The sequence below is a fragment of the Hemibagrus wyckioides genome, linkage group LG07, assembly GCF_019097595.1.
Source record: "Hemibagrus wyckioides isolate EC202008001 linkage group LG07, SWU_Hwy_1.0, whole genome shotgun sequence".
Lineage (NCBI taxonomy): Eukaryota > Metazoa > Chordata > Actinopteri > Siluriformes > Bagridae > Hemibagrus > Hemibagrus wyckioides.
The window spans coordinates 7,169,845-7,184,161 of NC_080716.1; the positions used below are offsets into that span (position 1 = coordinate 7,169,845).

The 14,317-nt window shown below is 39.2% G+C and overlaps 1 protein-coding gene across 2 annotated transcripts in view; it reads left to right on the forward strand.

Annotated features, from left to right (window-relative positions):
- Positions 1–8,088: 8,088 nt before the first annotated feature.
- pappa2 (pappalysin 2) overlaps positions 8,089–14,317 on the forward strand; it is a 55,938-nt gene continuing 49,709 nt past the window's right edge. For both annotated transcript variants that reach the window (XM_058393867.1, XM_058393868.1), the window contains exons 1-2: positions 8,089–10,006; positions 10,970–12,029. In XM_058393867.1, coding sequence (XP_058249850.1) covers positions 9,094–10,006; positions 10,970–12,029 — 1,973 coding nt within the window. In that variant the 5' untranslated portion in view covers positions 8,089–9,093. The remainder of the gene's footprint in view (positions 10,007–10,969; positions 12,030–14,317) is intronic.

The following is a 14,317-nucleotide window of genomic DNA, read 5'->3' on the forward strand; positions in this document are numbered from 1 at the left end:
TGTCACTCTACAGAAATAGTATTTTAGATCTTTTGTGAAATTCCTTGAAAGCAAGAACCATGTAAAAACCTTATAGTGGAATACGTATTTCCACGAGTATCCAAGAGAACAGCTGCCACTTTTTGCTCTGTAGCTATTCTGATGCATACAACACAGCTGCATTTGGATGGTATAAACTGGATGAGAGAATGTTATGCTTTGCATTGTGCATGACTTGCACAATTCTTGCCACTTGACACAAACTTTGCCCACTGTTTCCTTTCACTGTAGTCATTACATAACCCTTATCAATGAGCTTTGTTTTGAAAAACTACTGCTTGTGTGTTTTGGGTGATAGGCGTGTGGAGGTGTGTATAATGCATGCATTAATAATATCAGTTTTCCACAAAACATAAATGAATGTGAATGTGGCAACTCTGGAATCCACCAAGAGCTCCACTTCCCAGAACACACCATAAACAACAAACATGGCCGCCAAGGACTATAATCCATGAAATGACAGATCACAGACTACTTCACCTATCTCCATGACTGCAGTAGAAGAATGAAACTGGCACAATGCCATGGCAGTCCAGGAAAAGCTGGTAGAAGAACAGCAATACCTGACCAAGCTGGACGCTAATCTGAACATGCTCACCAGTGCTATGTCTGCTTTCATCTCCCACTGAACCTTGGATGCAAATCCAGGCACTCTCATCTCTCCTTCTGACAAATATGCCAGAGAGACCTCCCTGTGCAAGGGTTTCCTACAACAGTTTTCCCTGTACTCCTTGAGCCAAGAAGGGGTTTCAGATCACCAAAAAAATTTCTCACTTCATCAGCTTGTTTACAGATAAGGCCTTAAATTTGGTGACAATGGTCTGGAATCAAGGAGGAGAACTGATCTTCTTATAGCTGCTTCATAGAAGTATTTGAGTGTTTGACCATAACTCAGAGTGCAAGGCAATTCCTACCAGTCACACAAGAGATTAGGAGGCCCACTAAGAATGCACTGGCATTCTGCCTTCTGTCTCTGGGAAGCAGATGGAATGAGCCAACTCTTAAAGCCATATCTGACAGTGGCTCAACAGCACTGGCATGCTGAGATGATCATGTCTCACTGCCTGATCTTGTCATTCATCTTGATCATCTTATTCACAATCACCAAGCTGCTAATCAGGCTAAGACTTCTGTGCTAAAATAAACCACTATGAGCCCATACAAATTGGGGGACCTGGTTGAACGTCATGGAATGGGGAAAGTGATAGAGGCTACATCCATTTTTCTTCTTCCCTAGTGTTTGTAGATTTCTTTTTTCTAGAGAAGATAGAAGGAGGGCTCCATTCATGTTTCCACACATCTCTTTCCTAGGATAAATCATTGGCCCTGGAAGGGTATCCATGGACCAAGCTAAGGTGCCAGTAGTCACAGCATGGCCCACTCCTACTAGAGTAAAAAGCTGCAAAGATTTCTGGGGTTTGCCAACTTCTGCCAAAGGTTCATAAGGGGCTTATGTTCCGTCACCTTTCCCTTCATCTTCTTGCTGAGGAAGGGACCTAAACAGTTGGCCTGGACTGTTGTAGATGATGGTCCTACAAGAGACTTAAAACCTCCTTCACCTATCCTCAAGCACTCTGAATCTTCCAAGCTCTTCATTGTGGAGGTTCATGCCTCAGAGTCTGGAGTGGGAGAAGTGCTTTCCCAGGGGTTCAGAGACAAACCAAAGCTGTACTCTGTGGCTTTCTATTCTAAAGATCTTTCCCCAGTGGAGATAAACTATGACATTGGAAATTTATCATTGCTGGCAGTGAAATTTTTATTGGCGGAGTGGCACCACTGATTAAAGGGAGCAACCCATTCATTCATTCATGATCTTCACAGACCATAAAAATCTTGAATACCTGCAAATCAAGCAGTTAAACTCTTGCCAAGCCTAGTTGCCTCTGTTTTTCACCTGCTTCAACTGCACACAAAAGCTGACTCCCTGTCAAGTCTGTATCCCACCACAAATAAAGATCCAAGCCCCAAACCCTTCTTGCCCTCCTCCTGCTTTGTTAACATGGTAAATTGACAAATACATTTCTGTTCATTGGTTCAGACTACCTCACAGTCCATACCACACAGTCCGAGAACTAAGCTCATAACCTGGGATTTAGGGTGTGGTGGGGATTTTCTATCATATGAATGCAGGAATCCACTGAGAATGACCAAGTCTTGGTTCCCGTGTTTGCTATCCTGGTTTTTGCATTTTGGATTGTGTCTCTACATTGTGGTTTGCTGATTGCCTAACCTTTTGCCTGTGCCTGTTTTTGAGATTGTTTCATGTTTTGGATCTTTTTTCCATTTTTAATAAAATGAACTGCACTTGCATCCCTCTCTGACCCAGTGGCAAGACAATAAAAATCTATGAAAATTCAACCCCTTAATCTTAATCATGAAATATTTATTAAATGCTTTCAAATAAACATCCCATTAAACATGAGTTACAAAAGAAAGCTACAAAAATAATTCCAATGAGGTTTATTAATTGTTTTTATGCTATACTCAGATATTTATCATCTTGTTTATTTTGCCTTTTTAAGTATGAACATTGGAACTGTAAAGATGTTTTTTTTTTCAGCCACAAGTATGAAAGGACCAGGAAGCAAAGCTCAAATACTCATGAAGGGGGTTAAACAGGTTTTGTTAAAGGCAATGTGGATAAGAGTGTGTGGGAAGGGAATGAGATAGGGTACACTTGTCGAGGCCTGTGTCAGTGTGGAAGTCAGAGAGACATGGGTAAGGTGAAGCCAATCTGGGCATAGCAGGAAGCACAGAGGCACAGGAAAAAGCAAGAAGAATAAACACTAGGAAAACTGGCAAAAGCAGATAGCAAATATGGGTAGGCTGGAAGAGTTACTGCACTGGAAGCCGGATCAGGTGATGTGTGGCTACAGAACCAGAGTTTACATACACTGTTGATTGGAGAACTGATTGAGACCAGGTGTGTTTAATGATTCCATCACAGAGAGGTGTAAAGTTAAGTGCTACGCCCAGACACACACATACAAAAGACAGGAGAGAACACAGGAACTCAAGGTTGGGAAAAAACAAGACTACATGAGAGAACGGGGAAACAACATTCCACCCTGGGCTATGGCAGCTGAGCCAACAAATAAATATGTTAGTGTTAAAACTTGATATTATTATATGTTACTATTTTTATTTATCTAATTCCATGTTTTTAATTTCAATTTGTTATTCTAATTAAACCAGAAAGAAGAGTTTTAGGTGAGTTGATTTATATATAAAAAAAATGAGAATAGCTTCTTCACTTGGAAAAATGATCAGTTAGCATTATTAAGTTTAATAGATAGCATCAAAATATAAAATCATCAGCTGTAGGTGAAGAGGCAATAAGATATAGTGATGGTAAAGTAAATGTGTAATTGTCTGAAATTCATAATTTACTTAATTCTGTCAGTAATAATGTCTGTATATTTCAGTGATATGCAGAGCAGCCTGCAGAGGCTGCTGTGGGGTCTAGAGGGTAAGGAGCCTCCATCCATCTCCTACAGAGGAGAGAAAAACCTCAGTGACATGTTTATCCAAGACAACATACAGGATGTAACCCTGGTAGATGTTCTATATGCTGCCTGTTATACTCCAGGGGTGTTTTTTGGTATTCTCACTGTAAATCAATAAAAAGTTATTTTGAATGATCACCTTTATCCTGTTCGGAAACAAGGTCAGCCATGATATAGCATCCCTGCAGCAAGTTAAAGGGCCTTACTCAAGGGTCCAATAGCAGCAGTTTGCCAGTGCTGGGGCTTAAGCCATCAACCTTCTAACAGCAGTTTCAGTGTCAACACTAAGAGAAGCTCTAAATCAATATCTGCATTATTTTATGCTTTGTGCTCATGTCACGCTTGTCAGCTTGAATAATAGATTGATTGGTCTACTTGCCCTCAGGGCTATGACACATTTCTGTTTTGAAGTCATGCTGTTATTGCATTTACAGCAACACTGCTTACATTTTTAGTACTGTTTGTCCCAAGCAAATCAATCAGAATTAGTGTCTGCTGTAAGGTATTTAAGATTCAATATTTTTAGACATATGACCATTTTACCATTTCCACATGTATCTCTGACATTTCAAACAGGACCAGCTAGCTTCACTAAAGCCAGTAAGGAACAGAGAAGACTGGCAAAAATGGAATGGCTGCAGAATTCCAACCCCAGGGTCCAGTGTGTGAGAGAAAAAAGACAAGCATAATAACAAGCACCAACAAGAAACATTTACAAAATAATATATTATGATTAATATTGATTACTGATTAATAGTGAATACTGATTATCCTACACACCCTGGATAGGGCTTACTTACTGCAGCATGCAATCACACACATTAGTACCATGGAACTCCAGGCAAACAGGGTGGAAGTGGATATTGAACCCCCAGTCCTGGAGGTGTGAGGCAAACTCACTAAGCCACCAAGTCAGTGTGTGCCAAATGCATGGTCATTGATCTTCAGGAGCTCTTGTAGACACTGACTGTAAAATTGTGTAAATAAGAGTGTAGTGAACAAACCAGGAGCAAAGCAGCCATGCCCAATTGAATGTGGAAGTGTTTGTGCATGCAAAAGTGTTTGCATAAATGACAGGTGTTCTTAATAAAGTGGTCGGTAAATGTAATTAAAAACACACACATCAGGTACAGTCAGTTATCCTGCACTCACATAACACTTTTACTACATAAATTATTGAAGTCTTTCTTTCTTTCTTTCTTACTTACTTTCCTCCCTTCTTCCTTTCTTCTTTCTTTCTTTCTTTGTATGATTTTTTTCCTCACTGCATTTTATGGTCATTTCAAAATGGATTGGCGTTGTGCGGCCTCAAATGCAAGATAATCTCTTTGAGCTCCTTTACTGTGGGGAGGTGGGGTCTAGAAGCTACCATTCACCTTTTTTTCTTTTTTTCTTTCACAAAGTTGCAGCTAGACCTCAATGCCCTTAAAAAAGCTGAATGTTTAGTAGGAGGATTCTCTGGTTGGTTGCAAAATTCATACCTCCCACTGGCTGAAGTCTTTTCTCCCCCTGAAGGGGCCCCCACTGTAACTACCAGGTGCCCCGAGCTTGCAAACTGAGTCTGACAAAACGAGTGGGGGCAAAATCTTGTAATATTTCACAAATTAAACAGTTGCAGAACTAGTTCCAAGGTATTCCTAAATCATATCTAGTTTGAGATCTGTTCATTGGTTTATTTACTGTTTACAGTAGATTTATTATCTTTAAAAATCCTTTGTCTATACCACATTATTTTTTCACTTCTTTATGCCTCCAAGGTATTTTTCTTATAAGAAATAATGTCTGTGAAAAAAACAGGAAGAACTGTTATACTGTATGATTAATAATGGGAACCATCACCTCACACCTCCGAGACTAAGTTACTGCGCTCTTTCCCCTTTATCACCTTACACAATGTATTCTCTGATGCATTTGGTTCCCTTTTGTTCTTTTAATGTATGGACACTTCCAGCAGGGTGTGAAGCACAGTTAGTGAAACATGGTGACACAGCAGATTGGCTGAACAAGAACCAACAGGCTGCTCTTGTAATATACAGAATGTTGCATATTTAAGTAGCTTTAATTCTCTTTATATGAGAAATTAATTAATTAATTTATATGATGTATGTCCAGTGAGTCTATAGAGTCTTTGTATTATTATCAACTATGGTTTAAGTACAATTCTCACTCCATGTTAAGACCTAACCCTTCTCTAAATACTTAAATTAGCACTTCCTTATTTAAACATAACAAAAATCCTTGTCATTCTACTAACTTTCCCAACAGGGTTTTTAGACTGATAGTTACCTAGTGACCTAGAACACCAGTAAGAGGATTTGCTTACTGATAGACACTTCAGTATACTACCATACTTGTAAATGTACATTTAAATCTTAAAATTTAGTTAAAAGCATTTAGTGGCTGCTAGTATTTTCAGTGGTAGATTTTTGTCCATTGGGGAAAATGGGGCGGAAGTTCCACTGTCTTTGTCGTGATGCTGTGCACTCATGGGGTTCAATGCCCCGCATGGCTTGGAAGACTTATTATTGCACCTGAAGTTTGAAAAGTGTAAAAACTCAGTCTAAAAGTGCTAAAAGCTCTAAAAGATTCCCATTGGGGTAGGAATCACTACATCAGCTTGCTCTATGAACATTTTGTTAATGAATGGAAGAGCAGCAGACAGGACAAGTAATAATATTACCTCTTCTTTTTTTCACACACATTGTAAAAATAGTGATTATTTACATTCAAATGAGTTTTTAAAAATCTGACAAATAATCAAAATGAACACTGTAATCTTTTTATTTCATAGTTTTCTGTCCTTTTCCCTGTTATGGTATAATTAGCAAGTTTCTATTCTGTTATCTCTGTAGGTTTTAAATAAATCTTTAGAGTGTAATTATCAGCAACAAGATAATATCACAATGACACTAATTGTTTATAGCTTTATAATGTTTGATTTCAACAAAAAACATGATTAAATAGTCTTTTTTTCAACAAATGAAGCCTGGTAAACAGAGAGGTGTCAGTATTATGTCAGATATGTTCAGTTTGATCAACTAAAGGACTTGTATTGTTTATGTCAGTGACCACAGAAGTGGCAGGATGACATTAAGACCAACATAAAGGCTTTTTGATTAACTGCTTTTTTCTGTTCTCTTGTTGAATATTGGTTTACAAAATTAGTTCTATTTTATTTAAGTCTTGAATGACTCAGAACTGCCCATTACAAGATTACATTACTTGTTGTCTTGCCTCATCTATGGTCACTAACCACTCCTAAGTATTTTACCAATACTAACCCAGTTTACATTTGTTAAAGGAGATATGATTTAATGTTGGTGTAGGATGAAATTTGAGCAATTTGTGTAGATAAAGCAATCTATTCAATTCAATTTATTGGTACAGTGCAGTGGACATTGTCTCAAAGCGGCTTTACAGAAGTAGAGAAACAGGGAAGAAAAAAATATATCTATATATAAATCTATATATCTATATATCCCTAATGAGCAAGCCTGCAGCGATGGTGGCAAGGAAAAACTCCCGGTGATGATATGTGGAAGAAACCGTGATATGGAAACCAGGCTCAGGAGGGAACCCATTCTCATTTGGGTGACACTGGACAGTGAATAATGTAAATGTAACTAAATAATATCCTTTCAGCAATCAAGGGCCCATGAGGAACTATCTACAGATTAGTGATCACGTACACTATATCTGATGCACAGTCAGTGGTTTGTATGATAAAAATCCTATTAATATTTATTCTAACGTTAATGTTCTTGTGGGGTTTTTTTTTCACCTACAACAAAGAACAAAACATAGGAAAATGATGCAAATAGCAGCTCATATAGTATAAGTATAGTTATAAGAAAGAAACACATAATCATTTACATACATTCCTAATTCACATTATGGACAGGCACCATTTAATGATTGAAACTTTTTAAAGTTTAACTATCCTATCAAGATCACTGTGATCATTTTACACAGGACTCCCTTTGATTATATTCAGCAATAACACAAAGGGTATTTTAAACACCTGTATTTTATAATGGAATATAGAGTGTATTACAGTTATTTATTTATGAATTAATATTTATCAGTATTAAGTTTTAAACACTGGCCTTCAGTTAAGTTTTTATGTTGAACAAGCACATGTTAGGGAAATGTTTGCAGAAAACTGAGGCCTGCTGGCTAGGGTTGGTTTGCATGAAACTTATGTTCATGTTCACCCAAGCACACTTCTGCTAGAAAAAAACACACAGCTACCCTCCATTGATGTAGGTGATGCATAAGGTTTTGCAATATGTTTTTGGACATTTGTTTTTCTCTCCACGGGCAGTATATCAACACTGCTTCCCTTTTCACATGTCAAACAGATGTGGTGTGTCTTTTAGAAATCGGTGCAGAGAGAGGAGATGTCATTCGGGAATTAGTGCTGAAGGCGCGCGCGTTTTCCTGAGTGAAAGTGCGAGACATGGGTGGGTGCTAGGGTGAGGAGGGGGCGTCTCTGTGTGACGTCACACCGGTGGAAACGGATAAAACCAAATAAGCGCGTGAGTTTGAGCTTCACGGGGAAAAAAACCTGAGGGAGAGCTCGGCTGCAGGAGTGGAAGCAGGAGGAATACGCAGGGCAAAGAGCAGCTGACGCACAAACCCAGGTATCCTGAAAAGGATATTGTCATTGGAAGCCTCATCCTTTTCAAAGTGGAAGGGTTTTTTTTATTCTACAGGCTGAGAATCACGCGCGTGCCATTCGTCACCAGCTGAAGAGAGATAAGTGATGACAACAGACTATTTCATGCGTCCCCAAGCGCTGGAAACCGGCCTAATTAATAAAAATTGAGTGGATGGTCAGAGCTTTTACTTTTTTTTTCTGTGCGGTCAAATGAAACCTCAAGATACTTTTTGTTTCACCTTGGTGTGGTGAACACGCTGGACTGCAAGCGAGAGCGTAAAAAGTGGCGATAGGCTACCTCGTATAACCTAACCCTAACCTTAGATTTCATTTAACAAAAAACAACCGGGGTAACATCCTTGTTTTTTAATGATAAAACCAGCGGTTGTCTTTGTTTTAGGGCTATAACACCATGGAGGAATTTCTTTGAGTCGAGTGATGCTGCGCCTTAACAGGTGACATATTTCGCGCGCGTATGCGCGTGAGGTGTTTTTGTTTTCTGTAAATGGCTCTAGCCAAATGTAGTCATACAGCGTGGTGCACTGACACCAGAGCAGATTTCTGTGGAAGTCTATATCTATACATCTTATAGGTAATCTTGAAGATGGGCGTTAGAGAAAATAATCCAGTGGAAATGCTTTAAGTGCATTTTAATTCATGTTCACCTTTTTATTCAACCAGTATTTCTCGAAATAACAAACAAATGTTTTTTTTTTTGTTCAAATGTTTTTGGTGACACGTCATTTAGTAATAATTTAGTATAGTTGACATCATATTATCCATAGTTTATTTTGTTTGCTTTTTTTTGACAATATAAAACACAAATCAGTTCTCAAACTGATCATTTCAGATTGAATGACTTGATTATGCGGGGGAATTAATGTCACAATGCTTATCAGACTACTGACCATCATCCTTTTAATAGTCCACACATGGCTGCTAAACACAGCTTTCTCAGACCACATTCAGCACTACAAGCAGAGTCTAGTGCTGAAAGAGGCCAAAAAACAGGCTGTTGAAGAGCAGTGCGGCTCTGTCAGCCTCAATGTCCCTGCAGCCCGACACTATCTTCTAGCAGGCATGCCAGGCAAATATACCCGTCTGCCAGGCCTCTATCTGAAATCAGTGCTGAACACAGGCTTCAGCTCAGGTGAATGCAGTTCTGACAGAAGCAATGTCCCAGGAATGTGTGATGAAAGTGATGAACAAAAAAAACATGGCGATAACTCACTACTTATAGCAAATGGAGTGCAGCTCTCGTCTTATCCTGAATCATGGGGCAGTGGCAGCCAAGAAAAAAATGTCATTGGTTTGCCACATAGGTCTAACCAAAGGATACCTTCAAAACTGAAAGAAGCACTGGATTCCTCGTATGTTGACAACTCTGCTAAGTTTTTCTCACTGAAAATGACAGATTCAAGCAGTGAAGCCACTAAATCAGCATTAGTCATGGCAGAACTCCAAAGCCCTTGGACATGGATGGAAAGGAGAGATAGTCCCTCCTCAGCAAGAAGAGTGCGTCGCAGCCCTGTAAAGTTCACTAGTGAAGGGAACAAGCATTTAGGGGAAGGGAATGAGGATGACTCTGGGGAGGTGGAGGGAAAAAACAGACCAGCTACAGAATTATTGCATGCCAAGATCCAAAATATCCCACCGAAGTGGATGACGGCACTATATTTTAGTCAGAGTGAGCAGCTGAAGGTGAATCCAGCAGCCGGAGTTGAGCTTCCTCGCTCCAGCTTCACACTAGAACTATGGGTCAAGCCTGAAGGAGGTCAAAACAATCCGGTCCTTATAGCAGGTTGGTATTGTGTGTTGCATTAACAGAATCTTTAATTTGTGTGTAAAATGTGAGCTTACATTAGTATAGCCAACATCTTCACTTAACTGTGATATACAAATGATTGTAGATTTGTAGATTTGAATTTAGGCGTGGAGTTTCAGAGTGGCTCTAGAGATTGATTTCATTATTTAATTACTGAAAATCAACCAAGTTAACCATTATTGCAGTTGTACTTGATCCTAAATGTTGCTTTGTGTGATTACTGTAAAGAAAATGTAAAAAAAATTTTTTTTAGCAAAGTCATATATGTATTTTCGCTTTATATTAAGACACTCCTGCAATGCCTCCACAAACCATACATGCAAACACAAAAACAGCAGATCCAGGTGTAATAGATCACCCTGTCCTCTAGAGGGAAAACAAATTTGTGTGAAAAACAGAGTTTTATTGTAGTTGTTGGATTATATGCTTTAAAATGAATAACTGAATAATTATCTGAGTATATACTAAAGTGTACTTTGTCCACAATTTAAACCTATTATGTAAATACCTGTGGATACTGTACAAAAATAAATTAGACAGATAGAATTAAATGTATATGGCACACATGGAAGCATGATGGGTCCAAGCCAAAATGTCTAAAACCTTTTGGCTTGTATGTGTCTTGTGCCCTTTGTTGTTTGGGTTTGTCAGCTTTCTTTTTTCAGCTTTCAGGGAGCACTGTGTCTGAGTTCATGTGAGAGTGTGTGGGGTGGGTGAAGGGGTTCCCTGACCTCTCTCTGTCCTTTTACATGAACATCTGGAGCCCAGACTGCTCCTTACAAATAGCAGCTGGGAAAAGCAGTGACTGTTCAGTTCATTTAAACTCTTCAACCTTTTCGGATAATTGAATCCCAACTTTAAATGTATAGGCAATGGACAAGGCTTTTATATGTGATAAACCATTATGCATACTTTTTTATTTTTTATTTTTTTATAAAGGTGTGTTTGACAACTGCTCCAGCCACAGTGAGAAAGGGTGGTCTGTTGGCATCCGGACTTTCAGGCCCATGGGGAGAAAAGATAGCCGCTTCTTTTTTACTCTTCGTACAGACCGTGCCCGAAGATCCACCACTCTTGCTGGACATCAGCACTACCAGCCAGGTGCCTGGAGTCATGTGGTTGCCAGGTATGATGGCCACCGGATGGCTCTATTTATAGATGGTGCCAAGGTTAGAGAGAGCACACAGCAGTCTGGTGATCTGTACAGCCCTTTTATCAAGAGCTGTCGGACATTTTTGTTGGGAGGTAACCTCTCTAGCACTGAACAAGGCTTTCGAGGTTATCTAGGTGGTGTTGTCCTGTGGGATCATGCACGCAGTAGGAACGAGCTTTTTAAAAATGATGAGTGGCGTTCAAAGAAACAGAAACCCCTCCTAGAACTCTGGGCTGACTTTTCCATGATGGAGGAACAATGGGTGCCATACAAAGACCACCCACACCCAGCCATTGTAGTTTTACCAGCACCAGAACAGGAGCTGATTTCACCTTTTCTGCCTCCTGCTTGTGGGGTGACTGTCTGTGACAATCCAGATGTTATCCTGAGCTACAACCAGAACTGGGATTTGCGGTCTGCTAAAACAATACGATACAGTGTGGTAAACATGTTCAATGACGATGGTAGCAGTCCCACTGTGTCAGATCAGCAGATTCTTTCTCAGAAGCAGGCACTGGAAGAGGCTTTTGGACCATACAACCTGACACTTGAGCTCAGCATAATTGAGGTGTACAACTCATCACTGCGGCGACGTCTTGTGCTCAGCAACTGCCATGTTACTAAGGTGGGAGATCGCCACTGTGACCGGGAGTGTGATCACCCACTCACAGGCCATGATGGAGGTGACTGTCTGCGGCCAAGCACCTGCTACAGCTGGATGAGGGGCGATGGGGTGTGCCAGCCAGATTGCAACACCATTCACTATGACTACGATGATGGTGACTGCTGTGATCCAGACGTCACTGATGTCACAAGAACATGCTTTGACCCTGAGTCACCTGAAAGGTAAATTTTAGTACTTTTTTATAAAATAATAAGAGTTTATTAAAAACTAAGTACAAACAGATTAATAAATATGGTTAAAACTTTATGCCTAATTGTAGCAGGTACTCAGAGGGAATTGGAATATAACTGCAGTTGCTTAATTCAGGCTATTTATGGAATCACAGAAAAACAAAGACAGATTCTGTAGACAGAACAAATCAAAGTTTCTATACAGAATCTAGGAATAAAAACAAGAAACACAGATGAAATGCAGTGCAGTAAAATCTTGAAAGAAGTTGTGAGCAGCATGGGGAAGGTTAAGGTAGGGTTGAGTTAAAGCCAGTCAATCCCTCTGCATTTACACAGGTTTCACAGCATCATCTGTCTTTTCTCTGTAGCATAGGATGCTTTAAAGATACATTGAATAGAGTTTCGTTCACATTTGGGGTAATGAAAGAAAAAGAGACCAAATGAGAAATGCCTTGAAAAAAAATTAAATAAATAAATAAATAAGGATTTGATTTTTGATTTGCTGATCCTGTGCTTGGGTCTTCAGAAGTTTAAAGTAAAGCAAAGATGACATCTTGCCATAAGAGAACACTCAGTTAGTGTTTTTGTGACTGTCAGAATACTTTGTATTACACAAAGACCAAAGCATACGAATGTGAAATTCTGGAACTGTTTTAAAAGCATGAAAAACATTAATGTGGATAGAACCCAAAGGATATGCTTTAATATTGCTAAACAACAAAACCAGAAATCTCAGCTCTGTTCTCTCTGACAGGCAGTCTGATCTGGCATGTGTTTAACCTGTGTGATGTCTTGCCATGGTATCTCTCGTTTTTTTTTCCAAGAGCACCCATATAGGTAGAAATACTTCAGCTGTTTGATGGAATACACAGCTCTGCATCAAACAAATACACTGTGGGGTTGCACTCTGATTTTTTGAGTTCATAAAATGCATATGTACAACCTTACAACAGCACAACATTATAAGGCATGTGCCTAAATGATTATTTATACATATGTATACATGTTGAGAATTGAAAATACACATTATATACAGTATTAACTATGAACATTCCCCCTTTTTTTCTCATCTCTTATTTTAAGGCTAATGCTTAATGTAAATATCATTATTGTCAGATATCCCCAAATCTTAAAAATCATCCTCCATTACTTGTCATTGGTGACGTAAGTCTGTTTTAGTAGTGCACACTCGGAAGTGTGGTGCCATGCCATGGGGTCTTGTGGCTCTCATGCAGCCAGCTGTTGCTGTTTTATGGTCTGTTGCACTTTTATATTTCAGTTTCATAAGGAACTTCAGGCAAAGTGTTCTGCTTTTGACAGCACCTATCTGTTCCAGCAGAATTCCCACTGCAAGTAATGGAGCTTGAGTGATACACTTGGATGGTGGTCTGAAAAATATTTTTGTTGCTTGTTTTGCATTGGGACACTTTAAAAGATGACAAAAGCAGGTCTTAAGCAAAAGCCGAGTGCAGACTCTCTGAGACCAGGAGAGAAAGTGGAATGTAGAGGAAGAGAGGAGAGAGTGAAACAACAGGACAGAAAAGTGGTTTACAGTCATGCTGAAAAGGAAGCAACAATTTCAGGATTTACTTGACCATTTTGGAACAGTGCAACAGTGAGGAGAATTAATATAGGGATGACATTTTGATGGCAATATAACTTTCTTTTTTATGCAGAGGTCTGCAATTATATTGTACTTCTGGGTGAGTTACTGTCCAGGTTTCTGCAGCTGGGTGTGACCTTCAGAGGCTGTCGTTATGCACATATGTTGTCAAGCAGAGGCAAAGTTCTCGGGGAAACCGCAGAAGCATTTTGGTAATACTCTGACATGAAATGAGAATAAAGGAGGGACATATTTATTTATTTAAATATAAATCAATAATACATTTGGGATATATATTTGTTTTAGAAAGTAATATTTCAGTAATGCCAAAGCCATGTAGTCCTCTACTGTATAAACACTCCATCTGTCTTTTAATTCATTCATTCATGGCCATGGTAACATGGATACTGGAGCCCATCTCAGGAAAACCTTGTGTGAGACAGAAATATATATACATTGGATGGAACACCAGTCTAACACAGGGCACATCCTTCATCTTGTTTGCAACATGTTTTTCAGTTCAGTTATGAGTGTTTGTTGTTGATAATCTGAGGCTTTGATGGTAGGGCCTTTCAGATTAGATCAACAGACCTAAGTTATCAGGGGGATTTTAATGTCTTTGCAAAGAAGGAGCATTTACAAATCTTAAAGAAATAAAGATTTGGGCTAGATTAAA